The sequence below is a fragment of the Trichechus manatus genome, unplaced genomic scaffold, assembly GCF_000243295.1.
Source record: "Trichechus manatus latirostris isolate Lorelei unplaced genomic scaffold, TriManLat1.0 scaffold00042, whole genome shotgun sequence".
Classification (NCBI taxonomy): Eukaryota; Metazoa; Chordata; class Mammalia; order Sirenia; family Trichechidae; genus Trichechus; species Trichechus manatus.
Window position 1 is genome coordinate 13,109,558 of NW_004443978.1, and position 22,518 is coordinate 13,132,075.

General features: G+C 37.5%; 1 protein-coding gene across 1 annotated transcript in view; it reads right to left on the minus strand.

The window, feature by feature from the left end:
* Positions 1-22,518, minus strand: part of MACROD2 (mono-ADP ribosylhydrolase 2) — a 2,703,848-nt gene that overhangs the window by 120,101 nt on the left and 2,561,229 nt on the right. Inside the window, exon 13 of the mRNA XM_023731427.1 lies at positions 15,291-15,365. Coding sequence (XP_023587195.1) covers positions 15,291-15,365 — 75 coding nt within the window. The remainder of the gene's footprint in view (positions 1-15,290; positions 15,366-22,518) is intronic.

Genomic DNA, 22,518 nt, shown 5'->3' on the forward strand with positions numbered 1-22,518 from the left:
GAACTTCTTGGAATTACTGGAGGCAGAGTTCAAAATATTAATATACAGAGCTCTTCAAGAGATCAGCAAGGAGATCAAGCAAAATGCAGAACAATCCAAGGAACACACAGACAAAGCAATAAAGGAACTTCAGAAGGTTATACAAGAGCATAACAACAAACTTAACAGGCTATAAGAATCCATAGAGAGATAGCAAACAGAAATCCAAAACACTACCAATAAAATTCCAGAATTAGACAACTCAATGGTAAGTCATAGGAGCAGAATTGAGGAAATGGAAGTCACAATCAGTGAGATTGAAGATAAAGCACTTAACACCAACTTATCTGAGGAAAAAGCAGATAAAAGAATTTAAAAAAATGAAGAAGCCCTAAGAATTATGTGGGATTCTAATAAGAAGAATAACCTACAAGTGACTGGAGTACGAGAATGGGAGGTGAGGGGGAAGGGATAACAGAAAATACAGAGAGAATTGTTGAAGATTTGTTCACAGAAAACATCCCTGATACCATAAAAGATGAGAAGATATCTATCCAAGAAGCTCATGGAACTCCACACAAGGTATATCCCGAAAGAAAGTCACCAAGACATATTATAATCAAACTTGCCAAAACATTGTAAGAGTGGCGAGGAATAAACAAAAAGTCACCTACAAAGGAGAGTCAATAAGACTAAGCTTGGACTACTCAGCAGAAACTATGCAGGGAAGAAGTCAATGGGATAACATATATCAAGCCTTGAAGGAAAAAAATTGCCAGCCAAGAATTATATATCCAGCAAAACTGTCTCTTAAATATGATGGTAAAATTAGGGCATTTCCAGATAAACAGAAGTTCAGGGAATTTGCAAAAACCAAATCAAAATTACAAGAAATACTAATAATTACTAATAATCCTACAAGTCAAAATAAAAAACTAGAAAAATATAAAGACTCAGCAAACACAAAATCAACAACAATGAAAAAGATGAAAAGAAAATACATAAATACTAGAACTCCTTCAGTTAGAAAATCAATAACATCAGATAACAACCCAAGACTAGAATGCAGGACAGACCACCAAATATCAACCCAGATATGGAAGTCACAAATAAATCAAAGCTAAAACACTGAAAATAGGGAAACAGAGATGTCAATAAGTAAAAGATGACAACATTAAAACAAAAATAGGGACTAAATAATGTAGTCATAGATCGTTTATATGGAAAGGAAGTCAAGATGACATAAAGAAATAAAAGACGGGTTTAAACTTAGAAAAATATGGGTAAATATTAAGGTCACCACAAAGGAAACTAACAATCCTACACATGAAAATAAAAAAACAAGAAAAGCAGAAAGACTGAGCAAATACAAAATCAAAATCAATGAAAAAGTTGAAAATACATAAAGAAAAATGACTCAGCAGCAGAAAATTAAGTGGAACAAGGAAACTGTCAACAGCAAAAAAGAAACATTAAAATGACAGCACTGAACACATACCTATCAATAATTACACTGAATGTAAGTGGATTAAATGTACCAATACAGAGATAGAGAGTGGCAGAATGGATTAAAAAACACAATCAGTCTATATGCAGCCTACAAGAGACACGCCTTAGGCTTAAAGACACAAACAAATGAAAACGCAAAGGATGGAAAAAATATGTAATCAAGGAAACAACACTCAAAAAAGAACAGGAGTGGCAATATTAATCTCTGACAAAATAGACTTTAAAGTAAAATCCACCACAAAGGATAAAGAAGGACACTATATTATGATTAAAGGGTCAAAACACCAGGAGTACATAACCATAATAAATATTTACACACCCAATGACAGGGCTCCAAAATATACAAAATAAACTCTAACAGCATTGAAAAGAGAAATAGACAGCTCCACAATAATAGTCGGAATCTTCAACACAACACTTTTGGTGAAGGACAGAGCACCCAGAAAGAAGCTCAATAAAGACACAGAAGATCTAAATACCACAATCAACCAACTGGATCTCATAGACATATACCAAACACTCCACCCAACAGCAGTCAAGTATATTCTCTTTTCCAACTCACATTCTCCAGAGTAGACCACATATTAGGCCATAAAGCAAGCCTTAATAGAATCCAAAGCATTGAAATATAACAAAGCATGTTTTCTGATCATAAAGCCATAAAAGTAGAAATCAATAACAGAAAAACCAAGGAAAAGAAATCAAACACATGGCAACTGAACAACACCTTGCTCAAAAACTTCTGTGTTATAGATGAAATTAATGGAATAAAGAAATTCACAGAGTCAAATGAGAATGAAAACGTGTCCTACCAGAACCTTTGGGACACAGCAAAAGCAGTGCTCAGAAGTCAATTTATAGCAATAAATGCCCACATCCAAAAAGAAGAAAGGGACAAAATGAAAACATTAACCCTACAATTCCGTACAAATGAAGAGCATCAAAAGAAGCTTTCAGGCACCAGAAGAAAGCAAATGATAAAAATTAGAGCAGAATTAAATGAAACAGAGAAGAGAATAACAATTGAAAGAATTAACGAGACCAAAAGTTGTTTCTTTGAAAAGATCAACAAAATTGATAAACCATTGGCCAAACTGACAAGACAAAAACTCAAGAGGAAGAAAATAACCCGAATAAGAGGTGAGATGGGTGATACCACAACAGACCCAACTGAAATTAAAAGAATTGTAACAGAATACTATGAAAAACTGTACTCTGACAGATTTTAAAACCTAGAGGAAATGGACATATTTCTAGAAACACACTACCTACCAAACTAACACAGACAGAGGTAGAAAAACTACATAAACCTATAACAAAAGAAGCAATTGAAAAGGTACTTTAAAAATTTCCAACAACAAAAAAAGCCCTGGCCCAGAAGATTTCACTGGAGAATTCTACCAAACTTTCAGAGAAGACTTAACACTACTACTACTAAAGGTATTTCAGAGCATAGGAAAGGGTGGAATAATCCCAAACCATTCTACAAAGCCAGTGTAACCCTGATACCAAAACCAGGTAAAGACACCACGAAAAAAGAAAATTACAGACCAATATTCCTCATGAACATACACGCAAAAATCCTCAACAAAATTCTATATAATAGAATGCAACAACATATCAAAAAAATAATTCACCATGACCAAGTGGGATTCGTACTAGGTATGCACGGATGTTTCAACACTAAAAAAACAATCAATGTAATCCATCACATAAATAAAATAAAAGACAAGAACCACATGATCTTATCAATCGATGCAGAAAAGGCATTTGACAAAGTCCAACACCCATTCATGATAACTCTCAGAGAAATAGGAATAGAAGAGAAATTCCTCAGTATAATAAAGGGCGTTTATACAAAGGCAACAGCCAACATCATCCTAAATGGAGAGAGTCTGAAAGCATTCCCCTTGAGAATGGAAACGAGACAAGGATGCCCTTTATCACCACTCTTATTCAACATTGTGCTGGAGGTCCTAGCCAGAGTAATTAGCCTATAAAAAGAAATAAAGGGCATCCAAATTGGTAAGGAAGAAGTTAAAGTATCTCTGTTTGCAGATGATATGATCTTATACACAGAAAACACCAAATAATCCCCAAGAAAACTACCGGAGCTAATAGAAGATTTCAGCAAAATATCAGGATTCAAGATAAACGTAAAAAAAATCAACTGGATTCCTCTACATCAACAAAGAGAACTCTGAAGAGAAAGTCACCATATCAATAACATTTACAATATCCCTCAAGAAGATAAAATACTTAGGAATAAATCTAACCAGAGATGTAAAAGACCTATACATAGAAAACTACAAGACACTACTACAAGAAACCAAAAGAGACCTACATAAGTGCAAAAACATACCTTGCTCATGGACAGGAATACTCAACATTGTGAAAATGTCAATTCTACCCAAAGCGATCTACAGATAGAATGCAATCCCAATCCAAATTCCAATAGCATTTTTTAATGAGATGGAGAAACAAATCACCAGCTTCCTATGGAAAAGAGACCTCAGATAAGTAAAGCATTACTCAAGAAGAAGAACAAAGTGGGAAGCCTCAGACTACCTGATTTTAGAACCTATTACACCGCCACAGTAGTCAAAACAGCCTGGTACTGGTACAACAACAAATACATGGACCAATGGGACAGAATTGAGAATCCAGACCTAAATTCGTCCACCTGTGAGCAGCTGATATTTGACAAAGATCCAAAGTCTGTTAATTGGGGAAAAGACAGTCTCTTTAACAAATGATGCTGGCATAACTAGATATCCATCTGCAAAAAACTGAAACAAGACCCATACCTTATGCCATGCACAAAAACTAACTCAAAATGGATTGAAGACCTAAATATAAAATCTAAAACGATAAAGATCATGGAAGAAAAAAAAAGAACAACGCTTGGAGCCCTAAGATATGGCATAAACAGAATACAAACCATAAGTAACAACGCACAAACACCAGAAGAGAAACTAGATAACTGGGAGCTCCTAAAAATCAAACACTTATGCTCATCAAAAGACTTCCACCAAAAGAGTCAAAAGACAATCTACAGACTGGGAAAATTTTTTTAGCTATGACACATCCAATCAGGGTGTGATCTCTCTAATCTACAAGGTACTGCAAAACTTCTGCAATGAAAAGGCAAAGAACTCAATAAAAAAAATGGCAAAAGTAGGCAGAGCCAACATGGCACCACAGACAGAAGAACTAGGCTGTCCCGACACAGCAAAGACTTAAAAAACAAAGTAAAACAGAGACAAATGTCATTCCTGGAACCCTAAGCATCAAATTAAGAGATGAACTCAACCAAGCACCGAATGGAATAAGAAACTGACAGAGAACAGCGAGCGAGGAGAGATATGAGTGGAGGTTGCTTATCAGCTAATGCAGCATGGATCCACCATCTTGGACTCCAGTTGGAGATAGGCGGACAGGGATCATGGGACAGCAGATTCATGGAGCTCCCTACAGGAGATAGAGCAGCCGGTAAATAGTGGTATACGATTTCCCACCCCCTTCTTGGCTTCCTGATGGGCCGATCCACTGCTTCCCAGTGGGCTGCAACTGTAGCATTGGAGGCTTTGGCTCCGTGCTGTGCGGATTCACCCCTTCCACCAGCTGGTTTCTTCAGTGCCATTTCTTTGTTTCTGGTGTTGCTTTTTTTGGCCTCTTTTTGTTTCTTCCCTGCCTCTCACCTCCTCTTCCTCCTTTCTGTTGAACTCCTGACTGTGTGCCATCTTTACTTCTTCTTGACAGGCTGTGAGGCACTGCTTGGCAGAGGAACTGCTGCCCTGGTCTGTGCTGCCACACTGGTTAGATCCCTGGGGGCTTTTTTCTTTTTTTGTGTTTGTTTGTTTTCTCGTTCTTTTTTTTTTCTTCTTTTTCTTCATTTCTCAGTTTCTCATCTCTTTCCACTTACCTTCTTTTCTTGTCTCTGAATACCTGGCACTGTATGTCATCTCCACCCCTTCTTGCTGGGCTGTACTTTGTGGATTGGGAGTCTCTCCCCGGTCTGTGCAGCTGTGCTGGTGGGATCTCTCTGGGGGCATTTTTAAAAAAAAATTATTTATTTTATTTTTCCTTTTTGTTTTTCTTTTCTCAGTTTCTCGTCTCTCCACTCCAATGGAAGGCTCCCTCAACATATTTTTTTGCCTCCTGTTTCTCTCTCCTCTCTTCTTTCCCATACTCACCCTAGCTCCACAAATCACAACATCCTCCTCCTCTTCCCTCTTGCATATCTGCACTGTATGCTGGACATTGCCCTCCCAAGCAGTACAGGCACGGCCTACCAGAACCTGCCCTGCTCTGACCCCTGGCTCACCTTTTCAACCCCAGTACATGCCACGAACAACCCAACCCAGCCCCTCCACTTCAAGTGGACCTCCCCTGCTGCACCATAGCTGAGCAACTGGCCCTGCCCATTGGATAAGGAGGTGAAAAATATCATGTCCACAGAAGAGCAAACAACAAAGAACACACAGCCCGTCTGCTCAGACACAACCAAATAAAACATGAAAGCAGGATGAAACAAACAAATCTACAATCAATAAACAAAGACAAAAACTACTGAATGTCCTAAAGACAGCAGACAATATCAAAACATAAAAAAAGGACAGGATGGTTCCAGTAGGCATCCAAAATAAAACGCCAGATGACTTTCCAGTAGACAAAAAGACACTAGAACTACCTGATAGGGAATTCAAATCTCTAATATTCAGAGCTATCCAAGAGTTGAACCAAAAAGCAGACAAAAATGAGGAAAAAATAGACAAATTCAAGGAAAATACAGACAAAAAAATGGAAGAATTCGGGAAAATAATACAGGAACAAAATGCCAAAATAAATTCACGACTAGAAATCATAGAAAAACAACAATTAGAAATCCAAAAGATAAACAAGATTTCAGAAAAGGACAGTGTCATAGAAGGCTGAGGAGCAGGTCTGAAGGAATGGAAGACAGGATCAGCAAAATTGAAGACAAACAATTGGAAACAACTTTGAGGAAAAATCAGAAAAAAATAACAAAGAAAAATGAAGAAACCCTGACAATTATGTGAGATAAAATCAAAAGCAAAAAGTTGTGAGGGATTAGAGTTCCAGAACAAGGGGAGAAAAAGGAAAACACAGAGAGGATCATTGAAGAATTGCTGAAAGAAAACTTCCCTAATATCATGAAAGATGAAAAAGGTGACCATCCAAGAAGCACAACGAACCCCATTATAGGATAGACCTCAAAAGGAAATCACCAAGGCATATCATAATCACACTCGCTAAAACCAAAGACAAACAAAGAATCCTGAGAGCAGCTCTAGAAAAATGAAGAGCCACATACAGAGTGGAAACAATAAGACTAAGCACTGATTACTCAGTAGAAACCATGCAGGCAAGAAGGCAATGGGATGATATATATAAAACCTTGAAAGAAAAATATTTCCAACCAAGAATAATATATCCTGCAAAACTCTCATTCAAATTTGATGGTGAAATTAGGACATTTACAGATAAACAGAAATTAAGGAGATACGTAAAAACCAAAAGAAACTTACAAGAATTATTAAAGGGAGTCCTTCAGTCTGAGAACAAACAACATTAGACTACACCCTGAATCTCGGATGCAAGATTGCACCAGCCAGACACCAATCTAGGAAATGAACTCTTGAGGACTATACAAAACCTAAAGATTTACAACAGAGAACCAGGGAAGTTAATCTGCAAATGACAACAACATCAAAATAATAAAAGAGTGAATAAACAGCGTAGGTATAGAACCTTGTACTGAAGAGGAAGGCAAGGCGATACCAAGTAATAATAGACTGGTTCAAACCTAGGAAGATAAGGGTAAATTTCAAGGTAACCACAAAGAAAGTTAACAAACATACTCATCAAAATATAGAAGAAAAATATAAAGTCACAGTAAAAACAAAATCTACAAAAATAAAAGAAGTGAAAAAAAATCCACAAAAAAAAGGAATTCAGCACAGGAGAGTAAGAGGAACAAAGAAAACATCAGCCCCACAAAAAAAAACACTACAATATGACAGCAATAAACTCACACCTATCAATAATTACACTAAGCATAAATGGCATAAATGTATCCATAAAGAGACAGAGAGTTACAGAATGGACAAAAAACAGGATTCATCAATATGCTGTCTACAAGAGACATGCCTTAGAAACGAAGACATAAATTTATTAAAAATCGAAGGATGGTAAAAAATATATCAAGCAAACAGCCACCCAAAAAGAGCAGGAGTGGCAATACTAATCTCAGATAAAATAGACTTTAAAACAGAATCCACCATAAAAGACAAAAAGGGCACTATATCATGATTAAAAGGATGATCCATCATGAAGACATAAGCATAATAAATATCTACACCCCCAATGAAAGGGCCCCAAAATACATAAAACAAATATTAATGGCACTGACAAGAGAAATTGACAGCTCTCCTATAATACAAAGTATCTTCTCTGATGACAACACCCTCAAAGTAGAAATTAACAACAGGAAGAGTAAATAAAAAAACATCAATTACATGAAAACTAAACAACACCCTGCTTAAAACCACTGGGTAATAGAAGAAATCAAAGATGGAATAAAAAAATTCCTAGAATCAAAGAGAATGAAAACACTTCATACCAAAACCTTTGGGACACAGCAAAGGCAGTGCTCAGAGGTCAATTTATAGCAATAGATGCACAAACCAAAAAAGAAGAAAGGGACAGAATCAAAACATTAGCTACACAACTCAAATAAATACAGTGAGAACAGCAAAAGAAGCCACAGCCACCAGAAGAAAGGAAATAATAAAGGTCAGAGCAGAAATAAATGAAATAGAGAACAGAAAGACAACAAAACCAAAAGTTGGTTCTTTGAAAGGATCAACACAATTGACAAAACACTAACCAAATTGACAAAAGAAAAATGGGAGAGGATGCAAGTAACCCAAACAAGAAACGAAATGGGGGACATTAACAATTGACCCAACTGAAATAAAAAGGATCATAACAAACTATTATGAAAAACTATGCTCCAACAAATTTGAAAATCTACAGGAAATGGACAAATTTCTAGAAACACACTACATACCCAAACTATCACAAATTAATGCTGAAAATCTGAACAGAACCATAACAAGAGAAGAGATTGGAAAGCTAATAAAAAAAGAACTCCCAAGAAAAAAAAAATCCCTGGCTCAGATGGCTTCACTGGAGAATTCTATCAAACATTCAGAGAAGAGCTTACAGCAGTACTACTCAAATTATTTCACAACATAGAAAAGGAAGGGACACTTCCAAATTCATTCTATGAAGCCAGCATAACCCTGATACTAAAACCAGGCAAAGGCATCACAAAAAAGAAAATTACAGACCAGTGTCTCTCATAAACATAGATGCAAAAATTCTCAACAAAATTCTAGCCAATAGAATTCAGCATCATATCAAAAAAATCATACACCACGACCAAGTGGGATTCATACCAGGTATGCAAGGATGGTTCAACATTAGAAAATCAATCAACATAATCCACCACATAAATAAAAGGAAAGAAAAGAATCACATGATCATCTCAAACAAGGCAGAAAAGCCATCTGACAAAGTCCAACACCCATTAGTGATAAAAACTCTCAATAAAATAGGTAGAGAAGGGAAATTCATCAACATAATTGTCTTAGGCTGGGTTCTCTAGATAAGCAAAACTAGTAAAGGATATAAATATATATATATAGTGAGATTTATATCAAGGAAACAGGTCATGCGATTGTAGAGGCCAGAACATCCCAAGTCCGTGGATCAGGATAGAGGCCTCTCCCAATTCACACAGCCACAGAAGCTGGTGAGTCCAAGATCAGCATATCGGAGTGCAGGGCTCCCACTCACAGGCTGTGAAGGTTGGTGAATTCCAAGTTCGGCAGATAAGCTGACAGCTCAAGTCCCAAGAACCAGAGGTCAGATGAACAGGAGGCAGCCACAGGATCCAGAGCGAGCAAAAAGCCAGAATGTCTGCTTGTATTCAGATGCAGGCCACACCACCAGGGAAACTCCCTTTCCACTGATTGGCTACTTATAGCATATTCAATCATGGGAATGATCACATATAAACACTGAGAATCATGGCCCAGCCAAGTTGACACACAATCTTAACCATCGCAATAATTAAGGGCATCTATACAAAACCAACAGCCAACATCATTCTTAATGGAGAGAGGCTGAAAACATGCCCCTTGAGAACAGGAACAAAACAAGGACGTCCTTTATCACCACTCCTATTTAACATTGTGCTGAAAGTCCTAGCTAGAGCAATAATGCAAGAAAAAGAAATAAAGGGCATCCAAATTGGTAAGGAAGAAGTAAAACTGTCCCTATTTGCAGATGATATGATACTATATATAGAAAATGCAAAAGACTCCACCAGAAAACTACTGGAACTGATAAAAAGATTCAGCAGAGTAGCAGGATACAAGATAAACATACACAAATTCATTGGATTCCTATACACCAATAAAGAGAAGATGAAAAGGAAATCAGGAAAACAATACTATTTATAATAGCCTGTAAAAAAATAAAATACTTAGGAATAAATCTAACCAGGGACGTAAATTCCTATACAAAGAAAACTTCAAAACACTACTGCAAGAAACCAAAAGAGATCTACATAAATGGAAAAACATACCATGCTTATGGATAGGAAGACTCAAAATTGTGAAAATGACAATTCTACCCAAAGCAATCTACAAATACAGTGAACTCTCAATCCACATACCAAGAACATTCTTTAAAGAGATGGAAAAAACAATCATTAACTTTATATGGAAAGGGAAGAGGCTCCAGATGAGTAAAGCACTATTGAAGAAGAAGAATAAAGTAGGAGGACTCGCACTACCTGACCTCAGAACCTACTATACAGCCACTGTAATCAAAACAGCCTGTACTGGTACAACGACAGATACATTGACCAATGCAACAGAATCGAGAACCCAGATTGCAAATCCATCCCCACACCTGTGGTCACCAGATCTTTGACAAGGGCTCAAAGTCCATCATATGGGGAAAAGACAGTCTTTGTAACAAACGGTGTTGGCAAAACTGGATGTCCACCTGCAAAAAAATGAAACAGGACCCATACCTCACACCATACACAAAAACTAATTCAAAATGAACCAAAGACCTAAATATAAAGCAAAAAACTATAAAGATCATAGAAGAAAAAATAGGATCAACACTAGAGAACCTAATACACGGTATTGACAGGATACAAACTACAACCAACAACATACAGACTCCAGAAGATAAGCTAGATCACTGGGATCTTCTAAAAATTAAACATGTATGCTCACCAGAAGACTTCATCAAAAGATTAAAAAGAGAACCAACGGACTGGGAAAAAAAGTTTGGCTGTTCCAAATCAGACAAAGGCCTAAACTCTAAAATCTACAGGAAAATCCAACATCTCTACAACAAAAAGACAAATAATCCAATTAAAAAATGGGCAAAGGAAATGAACAGACACTTCACCAAAGAAGACATTCAAGCAGCTAACAGACACATGACGAAAAGCTTGCTATCACTAGACATTAGAGAAATGCAAATCAAAACCATAATGAGATACCATCTCACCCCGGCATTACTGGCACGAATCAAAAAAAAACAGAAAATAACAAATGTTGGAGAGGATGTGGGGAGACTGGAACTCTTATGCACTGCTGGTGGGAATGCAAAATGGTACAACCATTTTGGAAAACGATATGACGCTTCCTTAGAAAGCTAGAAATAGAAATACCATGTGATCCAGCAATCCCACTCCTAGCAATATTTCCTAGAGAAACAGGAGCCATCACACAAGTAAACATATGCACATGCATGTTCATTGCAGCATTATTCACAATAGCAAAAGATGGAAACAACCTAGATGCCCATCAACAGATAAATGGATACACAAACTATGGTACGTACACACAATTGAGTACTATGCACTGATAAAGAATAATGATGAATCTGAAAAGCATCTCACAACGTGAGTGAATCTTGAGGACATTATGCTGAGTGAAATAAGTCAACCACAAAAGAGAAATATTGTATGAGACCACTAATATAAAAACTCATGAATGGGTTTACACACAAAAAGAAACAATCATTGATGGTTAGGAGGGAGGGGAGGGGTGGGGGTGGACAAACATTAAATAAACAATAGACAAGTGGTAACTTTGGTGAAGGGTAAGGCAGTACACAATACTGGGGAAGCCAGGGCAACTTGTTCAGGGTAAGGTCATGGAAGCTCCATGGGCAAATCTAACTCCCCAAGGGACTGAATTACTGAGGTCTATGGGGACTATGGTCTCAGGGAACATCTAGTTTAATTGGCATAACATAGTTTATAAAGAAAATGTTCTACATTTTACTTTGGTGAGGAGCGTCTGAGGTCTTAAACGCCTGTGAGCAGCCATCCAGGATACTCCACTGGTCTCACGCCTTTAGGAGCAAGGGAAAATGGAGAAAACTAAAGATACAAGGGAAAGATTAGTCAAAAGGACTAATAAACCACAACTGCCATGACCTCCACCAGACTGAGTCCAGTAAAACTAAATGGTGCTTGGCTACCACCACCGATTACTCTGACAGGGATCACAATAGAGGGTCCCAGAAAGAGCTGGAGAAAAATGTAGAACAAAATTCTAACTCATAAAAACACCAGACTTAATGTCCTGACAGAGACTGGAGAAACCCTGAGAGTATGGCCCCCAAACACCTTTCTAGCACAATAACGAAGTCATTCCTGAGATTCACCTTTTAGCCAAAGATTAGGCCCATAGGACAAAATGAGAGTAAAGGGGCACACCAGTCCTGGGGCAAGGACTAGAAGGCAGGAGGTGCCAGGAAAGGTGGTAATAGGGAACCCAAAGTCAAGAAGGGAGAGTATTGACATGTTATGGGGTTGTTAACCAATGTCGTAAAACAACATGTGTACTGTTTAACGAGAAGCTAGTTTGTTCTGTAAACTTTCATCTAAAGTACAATTTAAAAAAGTGGCAAAGGATGTAAACAGGCACTTCACCAAAGAAGAAATTCAGGTGGCTACCAGATATATGAGGAAATGCTCAAGATCATTAACCATTAGAGAAATGCAAATCAAACTACAATGAGATACCATCTCACTCCAACAAGGCTAGCATTAATCCAAGAAACAAAATAATAAATGTTGGAGAGGTTGTGGAGTGACTGGAAAACTTATATACCGCTGGTGGGAACATAAAATGATACAGCCACTTTGGAAATCGATTTGGTGTTTCCTTAAAAAGCTAGAAATAGAAGTATCATATGATCCAGCAATGTACTCCTTGAAATATACCCTAGAGAAATAAGAGCTGTCACACGAATAGATATATGTACACCTATGTTCATTGCAGCACTGTTCACAATAGCAAAAAGATGGAAACAACCTAGGTGCCCATCAACAGACGAATGGATAAACAAAGTATGGTATATTCACACAATGAAATACTATGCAACAATAAAGAACAATGATGAATCCTCAAAACATCTCATAACATGGATGAATCTGGAAGGTACTATGCTGAATGAAATCAGTCAGTCACAAAAGGACAAATATTGTATGAGACCTCTATTATAAGAACTCAAGAAAAGGTTTAAACACAGAAGAAAGCATTCTTTGATGGTTACAAGGGTGGGGAGGAAGGGAGAGGGGTATTCACTAACTAAATAGTAGACAAGAATTATCTTAGGTGAAGGAAAGGAGAGCACACAATACAGGGGAAGTCAGCACAACTGGACTTAACCAAAAGCTAAGAAGTTTCCTGAATACAATCAAACTTTGAGGGACAGAGGAGCAGGGGCAGGGGTCTGGGGACCATGGTTTCAGGGGACATCTAGGTCAATTGGCATAACAAAGTTTATTAAGAAAATGTTCTGCATTCCACTTTGGTGAGTGGCGTCTGGGGTCTTAAAACCTAGCAAGCGGCCATCTAAGATGCATCAATTGGTGCCAACCCACCTGGAGGAAAGGAGAATGAAGAACACCAAAGACACAGGAAAGTAGTAGCCCAAGAGATCGAAACGGCCACATAAACCAGAGACTTAATCAGCCTGAGACCAGAGGAACTAGATGGTGCCTGAATACCACCAATGACTGCCCTGACAGGGAACACAGCAGAGAGTCCCTGACGGAACAGAAGAAAAGTGGGGTGCAGAACTCGAATTTAGTAAAAAGACCAGACTAAATGGTCTGCCTGAGACTGGAAGGACCCCGGAAGACATAGCCCCCCAACTCTCTGTTAGATCAAAACTAAAACCATTCCTGAAGCCAACTCTTTAGAGAAAGATTAGACTGGGCTATGAGACAAAAAATTATATTCACAGAGTGTGCTTCTTAGCTCAAGTAAATACATGAAACTAAAAGGGCAGCTCCTGTCTGGAGGCGAGATGAGAAGTCTGAAAGGGACAGGAGCTGGTTGAATGGACACAGAAAATCCGGGGTGGAAAGGAGGAGTGTGATGTCACATTATTGGGATCGTAACTAGGGTCACATAACAATGTGTGTATAAATTTTTGTATGAGAAACTAACTTGAATTTTAAACTTTCACTTAAAGAACTATTATAAAAAAGTAAGAAGAATCTATAATAAAATTTCCAAGCAACAACAACAACAAAATAATTGTTGGTTGGGGGAGCTCCTGCTTGTCTAGTTGTCTTTAGTGAGAGAACTGGTGTAAATTATCTAGACTTCCACTACTGAAAGCAGAAATCTCTCCTTTTTTTTCCCCCTATTTTTAAATAATATGTACTATAATTCGAAAGGAAAGGGACATACATTTTGGTAATATATTTTGATAGCAAATTTGAAAGAATTATTTAAGCATTTTCATACATTTCATTAGTCTCTTACCATATAGTCCTTTCCAGCTGTGCCTTTCTTAGTCTTGAATTTTTCCTTCCATTCTATATTTACTGTTTTTGCACAGTATTTTGTTAATTTATTCAGACAGGATACCTAGGTAGCATATTCTCTTAATCTTTGTATTCCTGAGAAAATATCACTCTTGCCTTCATTCATGGATAATAACCTGACTAAATATAGAAAATGTGTGCTTTAGAGATCTGGAAATTTAACTCCATTTGCTTTTAGCATTTAAACTTATAGAAGAGGAAGGCTAAGGTTAATTTGATTTTGGTTATAACCTGTTTTTTGTTTCTCCTATATGCTTTAGAAGTCTTTCTTTATCATTGATCTTTGGAAATTCCATGAAGTGAGGTAGGTTTCTCTTCTTGTTTGAAGATTTCACTGTCTTTATCTATAAATGTAATGTGTACTCTCGTATTTTTGGCAGAGGAACTGGGTTGCATTAGGAAAACTTTCTCTCTGCTATTTTTCTAAAGATTGCTTCATTTTTGTTGGTTCTATTATTTCTTCTTGGTATTCCAATGATACGTAGATTGAATCACCTGAATATTATGTCTCACGTTTATTCTCATTGCTATCATATCTTCATTTCAGTAGTTGCAAACCCAGTGCCTATAGGGTTTAAGCACGTAACAAAAATAAATGAAGCCAGTATGGTGTAACAATAGTGAGTAATGAGTATTGCAGCAAACTGGAGAGCAAATGTCGCATCTAAAGAAAGTGGCTACTAGTGTTCCACTCTAATGACCAGAATTCCATTTTGTCCCAGAAAAAAATCAAAATCTGTGTATGTGTGTGTGTGTTTTAATGTAATATTCCCCAGCAAGGGGAAAACAACAACAACAACAACAAAAACTGTAGAAGGATCTTACAACTTACCATTAGGATGACCTTGGTCACACACAGAATGGTCTGTTATTTCATCTTCTTTTGCATTGTCATCCTTTGTAGAATCTGACACAGCAAACAAGCAAAACCTTTAGTGAGCATTTTTTAACTGGGAAATGGATAGATTAGCTTCCAGCACTAACATGGTAGAGAAATCTATGCTTGGGGAGGTAGGTAGGATTTATTGTTTTTAAAAAATAACCATTAAAATACTTAAATATTTTCTTTTTTTCTCTACATAGATATTATATATACATATACATTATATATAAATATATTTTATTGTGCTTGAGGTGAAAGTTTACAGCTCAAGTTAATTCTCATTCAAAAATTTATACACGTGTTATTTTATGACATTGGTTGCAATCCCCACAACGTGACAGCATTCTCCCCCTTTCCACCCTGGGTTCCCTGTGTGTACTTGTTCAGTTCCTGTCCCTTCCTGCCTTCTTGTCCTGCTTTTGGACAGAAGCTGTCCATTTGATTGCATATATTTTATTGAACTAAGAAGCACATTCCTCACATGTATTATTCTTTGTTTTATAGGCCTGTCTAATCTTTGTCTGAAAAGTGGGCTTTGGGAATGGTTTCAGTTCTGGGTTAGCAGCATGTCCTAAAATGCTTAAATATTTTCGTCAATAAATAAGCTTTTCTTAAAATAGCACCACGTAAGGTGTCTGCACAAAGTTGGTAAAGAAAGTAGAGACGTAGTTTGCACATCTTTTTGGCAACAAAGAAGAACACGTAAGTAGGCTTTTTGCATCAGTGAAAGTCTTAGGAGAATTTTATGAATGGACATAAAAGGAAGGCAAAATAGAGAAGATTAAAGGAATATCTAATTTTATGTTCTTAATGCTTCCATTACTATAGTATTCACATATGGGAGCCTTGAGTCCTTGAAAAAGTTGGATAGAGATCCTTAAAATCCAGTAGTAGTTAAGTTCTTCTTCTTCAGGAACCTTACCAGTAGAATAACAGCAATGGAAGGATGCAAACCTTGCCTTCTGTGCAATTTATCCCATCCCTTATACAGCACATTTAAACACAGAAATCAGCATAATCTTATCTTTTCTGTTATATGATATACTTTACAGGAAATAACATGCTAAAAGGATTCTAATGACTATGGGTGCTTACAAAGCTCGAATGTTCTGAGACTCTTCAAAAATGTTTAAATGTTTCGGGGACTCTTTAAAAAGCCATTGGAAAAAACATGTGAGCAGGTCAGCAGAAAGACGTGAAATAGGTCTTTCATTCATTCAACACATATCTATTACGGGCCAATTTATATGCCAGACATGACATCAGGAGAGACTAATTGCTAGGAAAGGACATTATGTATGGTGAAGTGGAGGGTCACTGAAAATGAGGAAATCCTCAGTGAGATGGATTGACATAATAGCCACAACAATGAACTCAAAACCCACCAAGGATCATGAAGATGGCATAGGAGCAAGCGATGTTTTGTTGTATTATATGTAAGGCTGCATGAGTCATAGCTGACTCGATGGCAACAAACAACACATGCCAGACACTGTCCTAGACACTAGGGAGTCAAGAGTGAAGAAAAAGTAATACACATCTAATCTCTGCCTTCATGGAGTTTACAATCAGGTAGATAGTTTTCATGCAGCTAAAAGGTTGGTAATCCAAAGATGTCTACAGCTAATCTTGTATACACGCAGCCATGGAGAGAGCTGGGATGGTAGACTGATGCCTCTTTTACTTACAAATGGTTTCCCTACTCCGTTCGTTCCTCCCAGTTGAGTTCTAACTCCCTAACAGTTCACAATCAGATGGAGTCTAAAGTAAATCCATCTTCTTCTTCTTTTTTTTCCTTTCCCTTCCTCTCTTTCTCCCTTCTAAAACTGAAATATAGCTTTAAACAATATAGTCTAGAATAGTATGAGAAAATTTGTTTCTTGAAACTGCCACAAGCAACACTTGATGAACAAGTGATAAACCTGGGTAGTTAACACATGATTCAAATTTAATAACCAGTGAAGCAAGTATACACTCAAAGTGTGTGGTTTTAATTAACTGCAAACAATCCCCCAAGGCAAATGTTTAATTATCTGCACAGCTTCTTATTTCTTTCTGAGACTGACAATAAGTTTAAAAGTCCAAATTTGGAAGCAAAACTGAGCATGGACACATTTTCCAAAGTGTTATCTCACTCATGTCAAATTGTTTTAAATCAGCTTCCATTAAAATATGCCTTTTTAATTTTGTAGCCAACATGTGGATTAAAAAAAAATACTTTGAATACATTTTTGCACATTAACATTGAAAATGAGCAATGATTGAAAAAGGTACTATGTGGATTGGGCTGAATTCTAATTTTGAAAGTGTTTCAGTTTTACTTGTTTAGAGAAAATGCTATTATTCCATATGGAGTCATGTATAGCACTCATGTCTCTCAACATTAACTTTTTAAGATTATGAAAGATTTTATATGTAGGCTTGTGGTGCAATGCATTGATTTTATATAGCCTTTCTAGCCACAGTCTTGTAACTCCCACAAAATGATTGACCTGGTTACAACACTGCAAGGAATTAGTCAATCTACTATGCATATAGTCGCCTGAAAATCCACCCAATAGGATTGATCCCTTGCAGTCCAGCTAGGGAATTGTTCATTTTTGCCATCCTGCTAGGCCAATCCCACAGAGACTGGGGTGGGGGGAGCTTACTACCATCAAGAAGAGTCTGGAGTAGAGCTCCTCCCAGGGTTCCTGTGCTAAGAGCCTCCTAGACCCAGGAGAGTCAAAACAAAACAAAACAAAACGGAGAGATAGTGAGCTGGTCAGCCCAGGGAAAGTGACAACAGTGGTGGGTTGGTCTGCCTACGGAGAGAGAGACAGCTACAATGGGCTTGCTGCTCCAAGGAGAGAGAGATGGATGCCTCTGTGAAGGAGGTTTTGTTGTTGTTGTTAGGTGCCATCGAGTCATTTCCAACTCATAGTGACCCCATGCACAACAGAACAAAATACTGTCCAGTCCTGTGCCATCCTCACTATTGTTGCTGTGTTTGAGCCCATTGTTGCAGCCACTGTGTCAATCCATCTTGTTGAGGGTCTTCCTCTTTTTTGCTGACCCTCTCCTTTACCAAGCATGAGGTCCTTCTTCAGGGACTGGTCCCTCCTTATAACACGTCCAAAGTATGTGAGATGAAGTCTCACCATCCTCACTCCTAAGGAGCATTCTGGCTGTACTTCTTCCAAGACAGATTTGTTCGTTCTTCTGGCAGTCCATGGTATATTCAATATTCTTTGCCAACAACATAATTCAAAGGCATCAATTCTTCTTAGGTCTTCCTTATTCATGGTCCAGCTTTCGCATGCATATTAGGTGATTGAAAACACCGTGGCTTGGGTCAGGCGTACTTTGCCTTCTGCTAAAGAGCTGCACCACTTGCCTGTGCAGGGCAGAGGCCTGAGTGTGTCCAGTGGAACATACCCCCCTCCTCCAGTGCGGCAGGGCCACATAGCACTGCCTGGGTAGCATGGCGACAAGAGAGAGAACCATGCAGGCCTGGGGAGCATGGCGAGAGCTAGCAGTAGAGGCCTAGAAGGGCCCAGTGGCAGAGGCTTGGGAGATCCTGTGTAGAGGTCTTCCTGATGGCAAGGCAAGGCTCAGTAAGGCCCACTGGCAGAGCAGAAGCCTCTGGAGCTGTGCATGCCCCCCAGAGGCAGCGGTGATGTGAACGCAGCATATGACCTGAACCACAGCATGCCAGCCCAGCAACATAAGAATGGATATGGGTAATTTGGGGAAGGGTAAGCAGTTCCCCTTTGAGACGCTGTTGTTTACTGTTTGCTTTCTATAAATAATAATAATAATAATGGCTTTCACTTTGCCAATACTGTGTATGTATCTCCTGTGTCCTGCTTGATCAGAGATAAATGTAGCACCCATGGGATGGTTGATGCCAGCAGAGTGTACGTCTGTCATTCTTCTTTTTTTTTTTAAATTTTTTTTTTATTGTTGTAATTAAATGAAGTTTACATTTCAAGTTAGTCTCCCATACAGATTTTTTTTTTTTACGTACACTGTTATGAGACCCCAACCGCTCACTCCATTCTGTGACAGCACACTCCTCCCCTCCGCCCCTGATTCCCCACGAACGTTCAACCAGCTCCTAACTCTCTCTGCCTTCCCATCTCACCTCTGGACAGAAGCCGCCCCTTTGGTCTCTTGTATCTACTTGACTAAGAGTCACATTCTTCACAAGTATCACTTCATGTCCCACAGTCCAGTCTAATCCCTGTCTGAAGAGTTGGCCTCGGAAATTGTTTTAGTTCTGGGGTGATAGAAAGACCAGGGGCCATGCTTGGCAGTCTCAAGGATGTCTGAAAATTTGAGGCACAGCCTGTCTGCACGTGCAGTACATGGTAATACACAGCTGAATTTTTTTCATCTATGCCGAACGATAATTGATTATGCTTTTAACTAATGTAAATATTATATTTCATAGACCAAACATTACATAAGAAATGCCTCTTAAAAAGTGATTGACTCTGTGTTTACACACTTTGATCTAATGATTCACATAAGATGGGTGAAAAGCATTTGAAAAATTAATCACTGGATTGTGCCTGTTTTGTCACCAAAATATGTTTCTTTAGCAAATTAATTGACCCTTTAGTTTCAATTTCCTTGGGGGAATAGCTTTCACATTGCTAAGGTGCCTTTTGATCTTGTCTGCTCTAATCTAGATAATACATTTTGTTGAATCCAAGACACTATCCATTGTGCTTTACATTATTATTTTATGCAGCATTAAGAAAAAAATGCTGCCAAATGAACTATCAATTCTATGGTACGTCCTGATTTTCAAAATAAAATACTTGAAAAAATATGCATCTTAGGATTGATGAAATACGATGGTTGAGTATGCTCTATGTGTGTATACAAACAAATACACATATCTTTACGTGATGACAGAATTTCACATCAACATGACCCATCAATAACTTTCTTGTATAGCCAAGCCCACGAATTCATTTTGTCTTATGTGTGAACCTCTTCTCCAGAAATGGTTCCACTTCCACATATATCAAATAAAGTAGGGTAAAATGTAAAAAATCATGGCAGTGTTAGCAAATAACCAGGTGGCTATGGACGATTGTTTCCACTCTAGTTTCTCTTAAAAAAAGGCTATTTGAATTTCCAGCCTCATAAACTTTATCAAGACTGGATTTGTCCCTGAATGTTTTAAATCCTGTGTGGGTTCTATTACATTATGCTTAGACAATGCTCAGAAGGTGATGAAAGCTGCACTTTTTTGTATGTAAAACCATTGCTCATAATGAGAAAGAGAAAAAATATATTCATTGTAAACGGTCATCAAAAGAGCTTATTCTATGTAAGTTCTATAAAATACCATGAAAAATGTAGTTGTACACACTAAGTTCTTGCAGCACTTTGGATTCTAATTTAATTGTAAAACTTATCTTTTTGTAATATTAAAAAAATATAAAACAGTCATCATGTAATTCTGAGATTTAGTCAATGTTATTTTAATAGAGGAGAACTGGAATTAAATTTATATGTAGATCTTGACTTTCAAAATCTTTAAGGTCAATGTCATATTAGAGAATATTTTTCAAATGCACATATTAAATAAAATATTCAAGTCAAAGCCTAAAGATAGATATGCTTTTAAGATGGACAAGAATAAAAAAGAAATACTTTTATAAATTAAAAAATCCCCTCATTTAGGGAGGTGAAAAAGGTTTAAAAGAATATTTAAAATAAAATAAAATTAAAAAAACAGAAATTCCAAAAACTAGGCCACTTTTAATGCAGTCCATTTCACATATTTATGTAGAATAAGTACATGCACAGATTCAGGCTGTGATAATAAATAATGAAACTGGAACTTTTAATAAACATATCTAAACTGCAAATCAAAATAAGTGCTGTCTATTTTGAAGATATCTCCTTACAATAAAAGTTCTTAACCCAAGGGGATCCCTGGATATACTGTAAACCAAAAAAAAAAAAAAGAAACAAACCCATTGCTGACGAGTCGATTCTGACTCATAGCGACCCTATAGGACAGAGTATAGAGTAAAATTGCCTCATAAGGTTTCCAAGGAGTGGCTAGTGGATTTGAACTGCTGACCTTTTGGTTAACAGCTGAGCTCTTAACCACTATGCCACCAGGATATAGTCTAGATGTCCATAAATCTTTTAAAATTATATGCAAAGTATGTGCATATGTTCATATGTTCCTTTTTCTGGGAGTAGATAGCTTCCATCATATTCTCATAGGGATCCATGACCACAAAGTTTAAAATAAAACTATAAAGATTTATGTTCTATTGCCAGTGACAATACCATTTGACAAAACATTTTAAGGACTATTTTGAGGAATTACCTACAAATCTTGATGCCTATTCCATGAATTCATCAGCGATGGCAAATCTTAAATTTTTGAGGTAGATTTCACTTGAAGAAATAGCCAAAAACATAAATATTTTTAGCTAATATGAACAATCCAGTTGTCAAAAAACACTTTGTACCATGTTAGAACCAAAAACCAAACCTGTTGCTGTGAAGCCGATTCTGACTCATAGCAACTCTGTAAGACAGAGTAGAACTGCCCCACAGAGTTTCCAAGGAGCGCCTGGTGGATTTGAACTGTAAACCTTTTGGTTAGCGGCCCTAGCACTTAACCACTATGCCACCACAGTTTCCTTGCACCATATTAGAGGTGAATATAAACTATAAAACTTTGGATGATTAACTGTCTTCGAACACAATTTTAAACCAGGAGGTCTACAAAATGGATTGAGGAAGAGAGGTAGCCCTTTACTACTATTGAAAGCAGTGGCAGGAAGTCAATTTGTGTAGAAGTTCTGATGGACCTGACACAAATACCTACACGCTAACATTTTTTCTCTGTAATGTGTAAACATCCACACGAGTTCCTTAGCTTTATGCAAACGTTCACAAAAACACTATTGCCTGAATTTTCTTTCATTCTTGTAAGCTCATTTGATTATAGCAAGCAAAACATTTATCCTGCCCTGCTCATTCGAATCTCTGGTTTATTATGGGAAGCAATTAGAACAAAGCAGTTTTTCCTTCGCCTGAAGAGTGTGCTTAACCATAATAAACCTGAGAGTCTCCAGCAGCTGTTTATGGTTTCATCGAAACTTTGCAGTGACTATTTTATACAGGAAAAATCTATCCTGCAGCATGTTCCCAG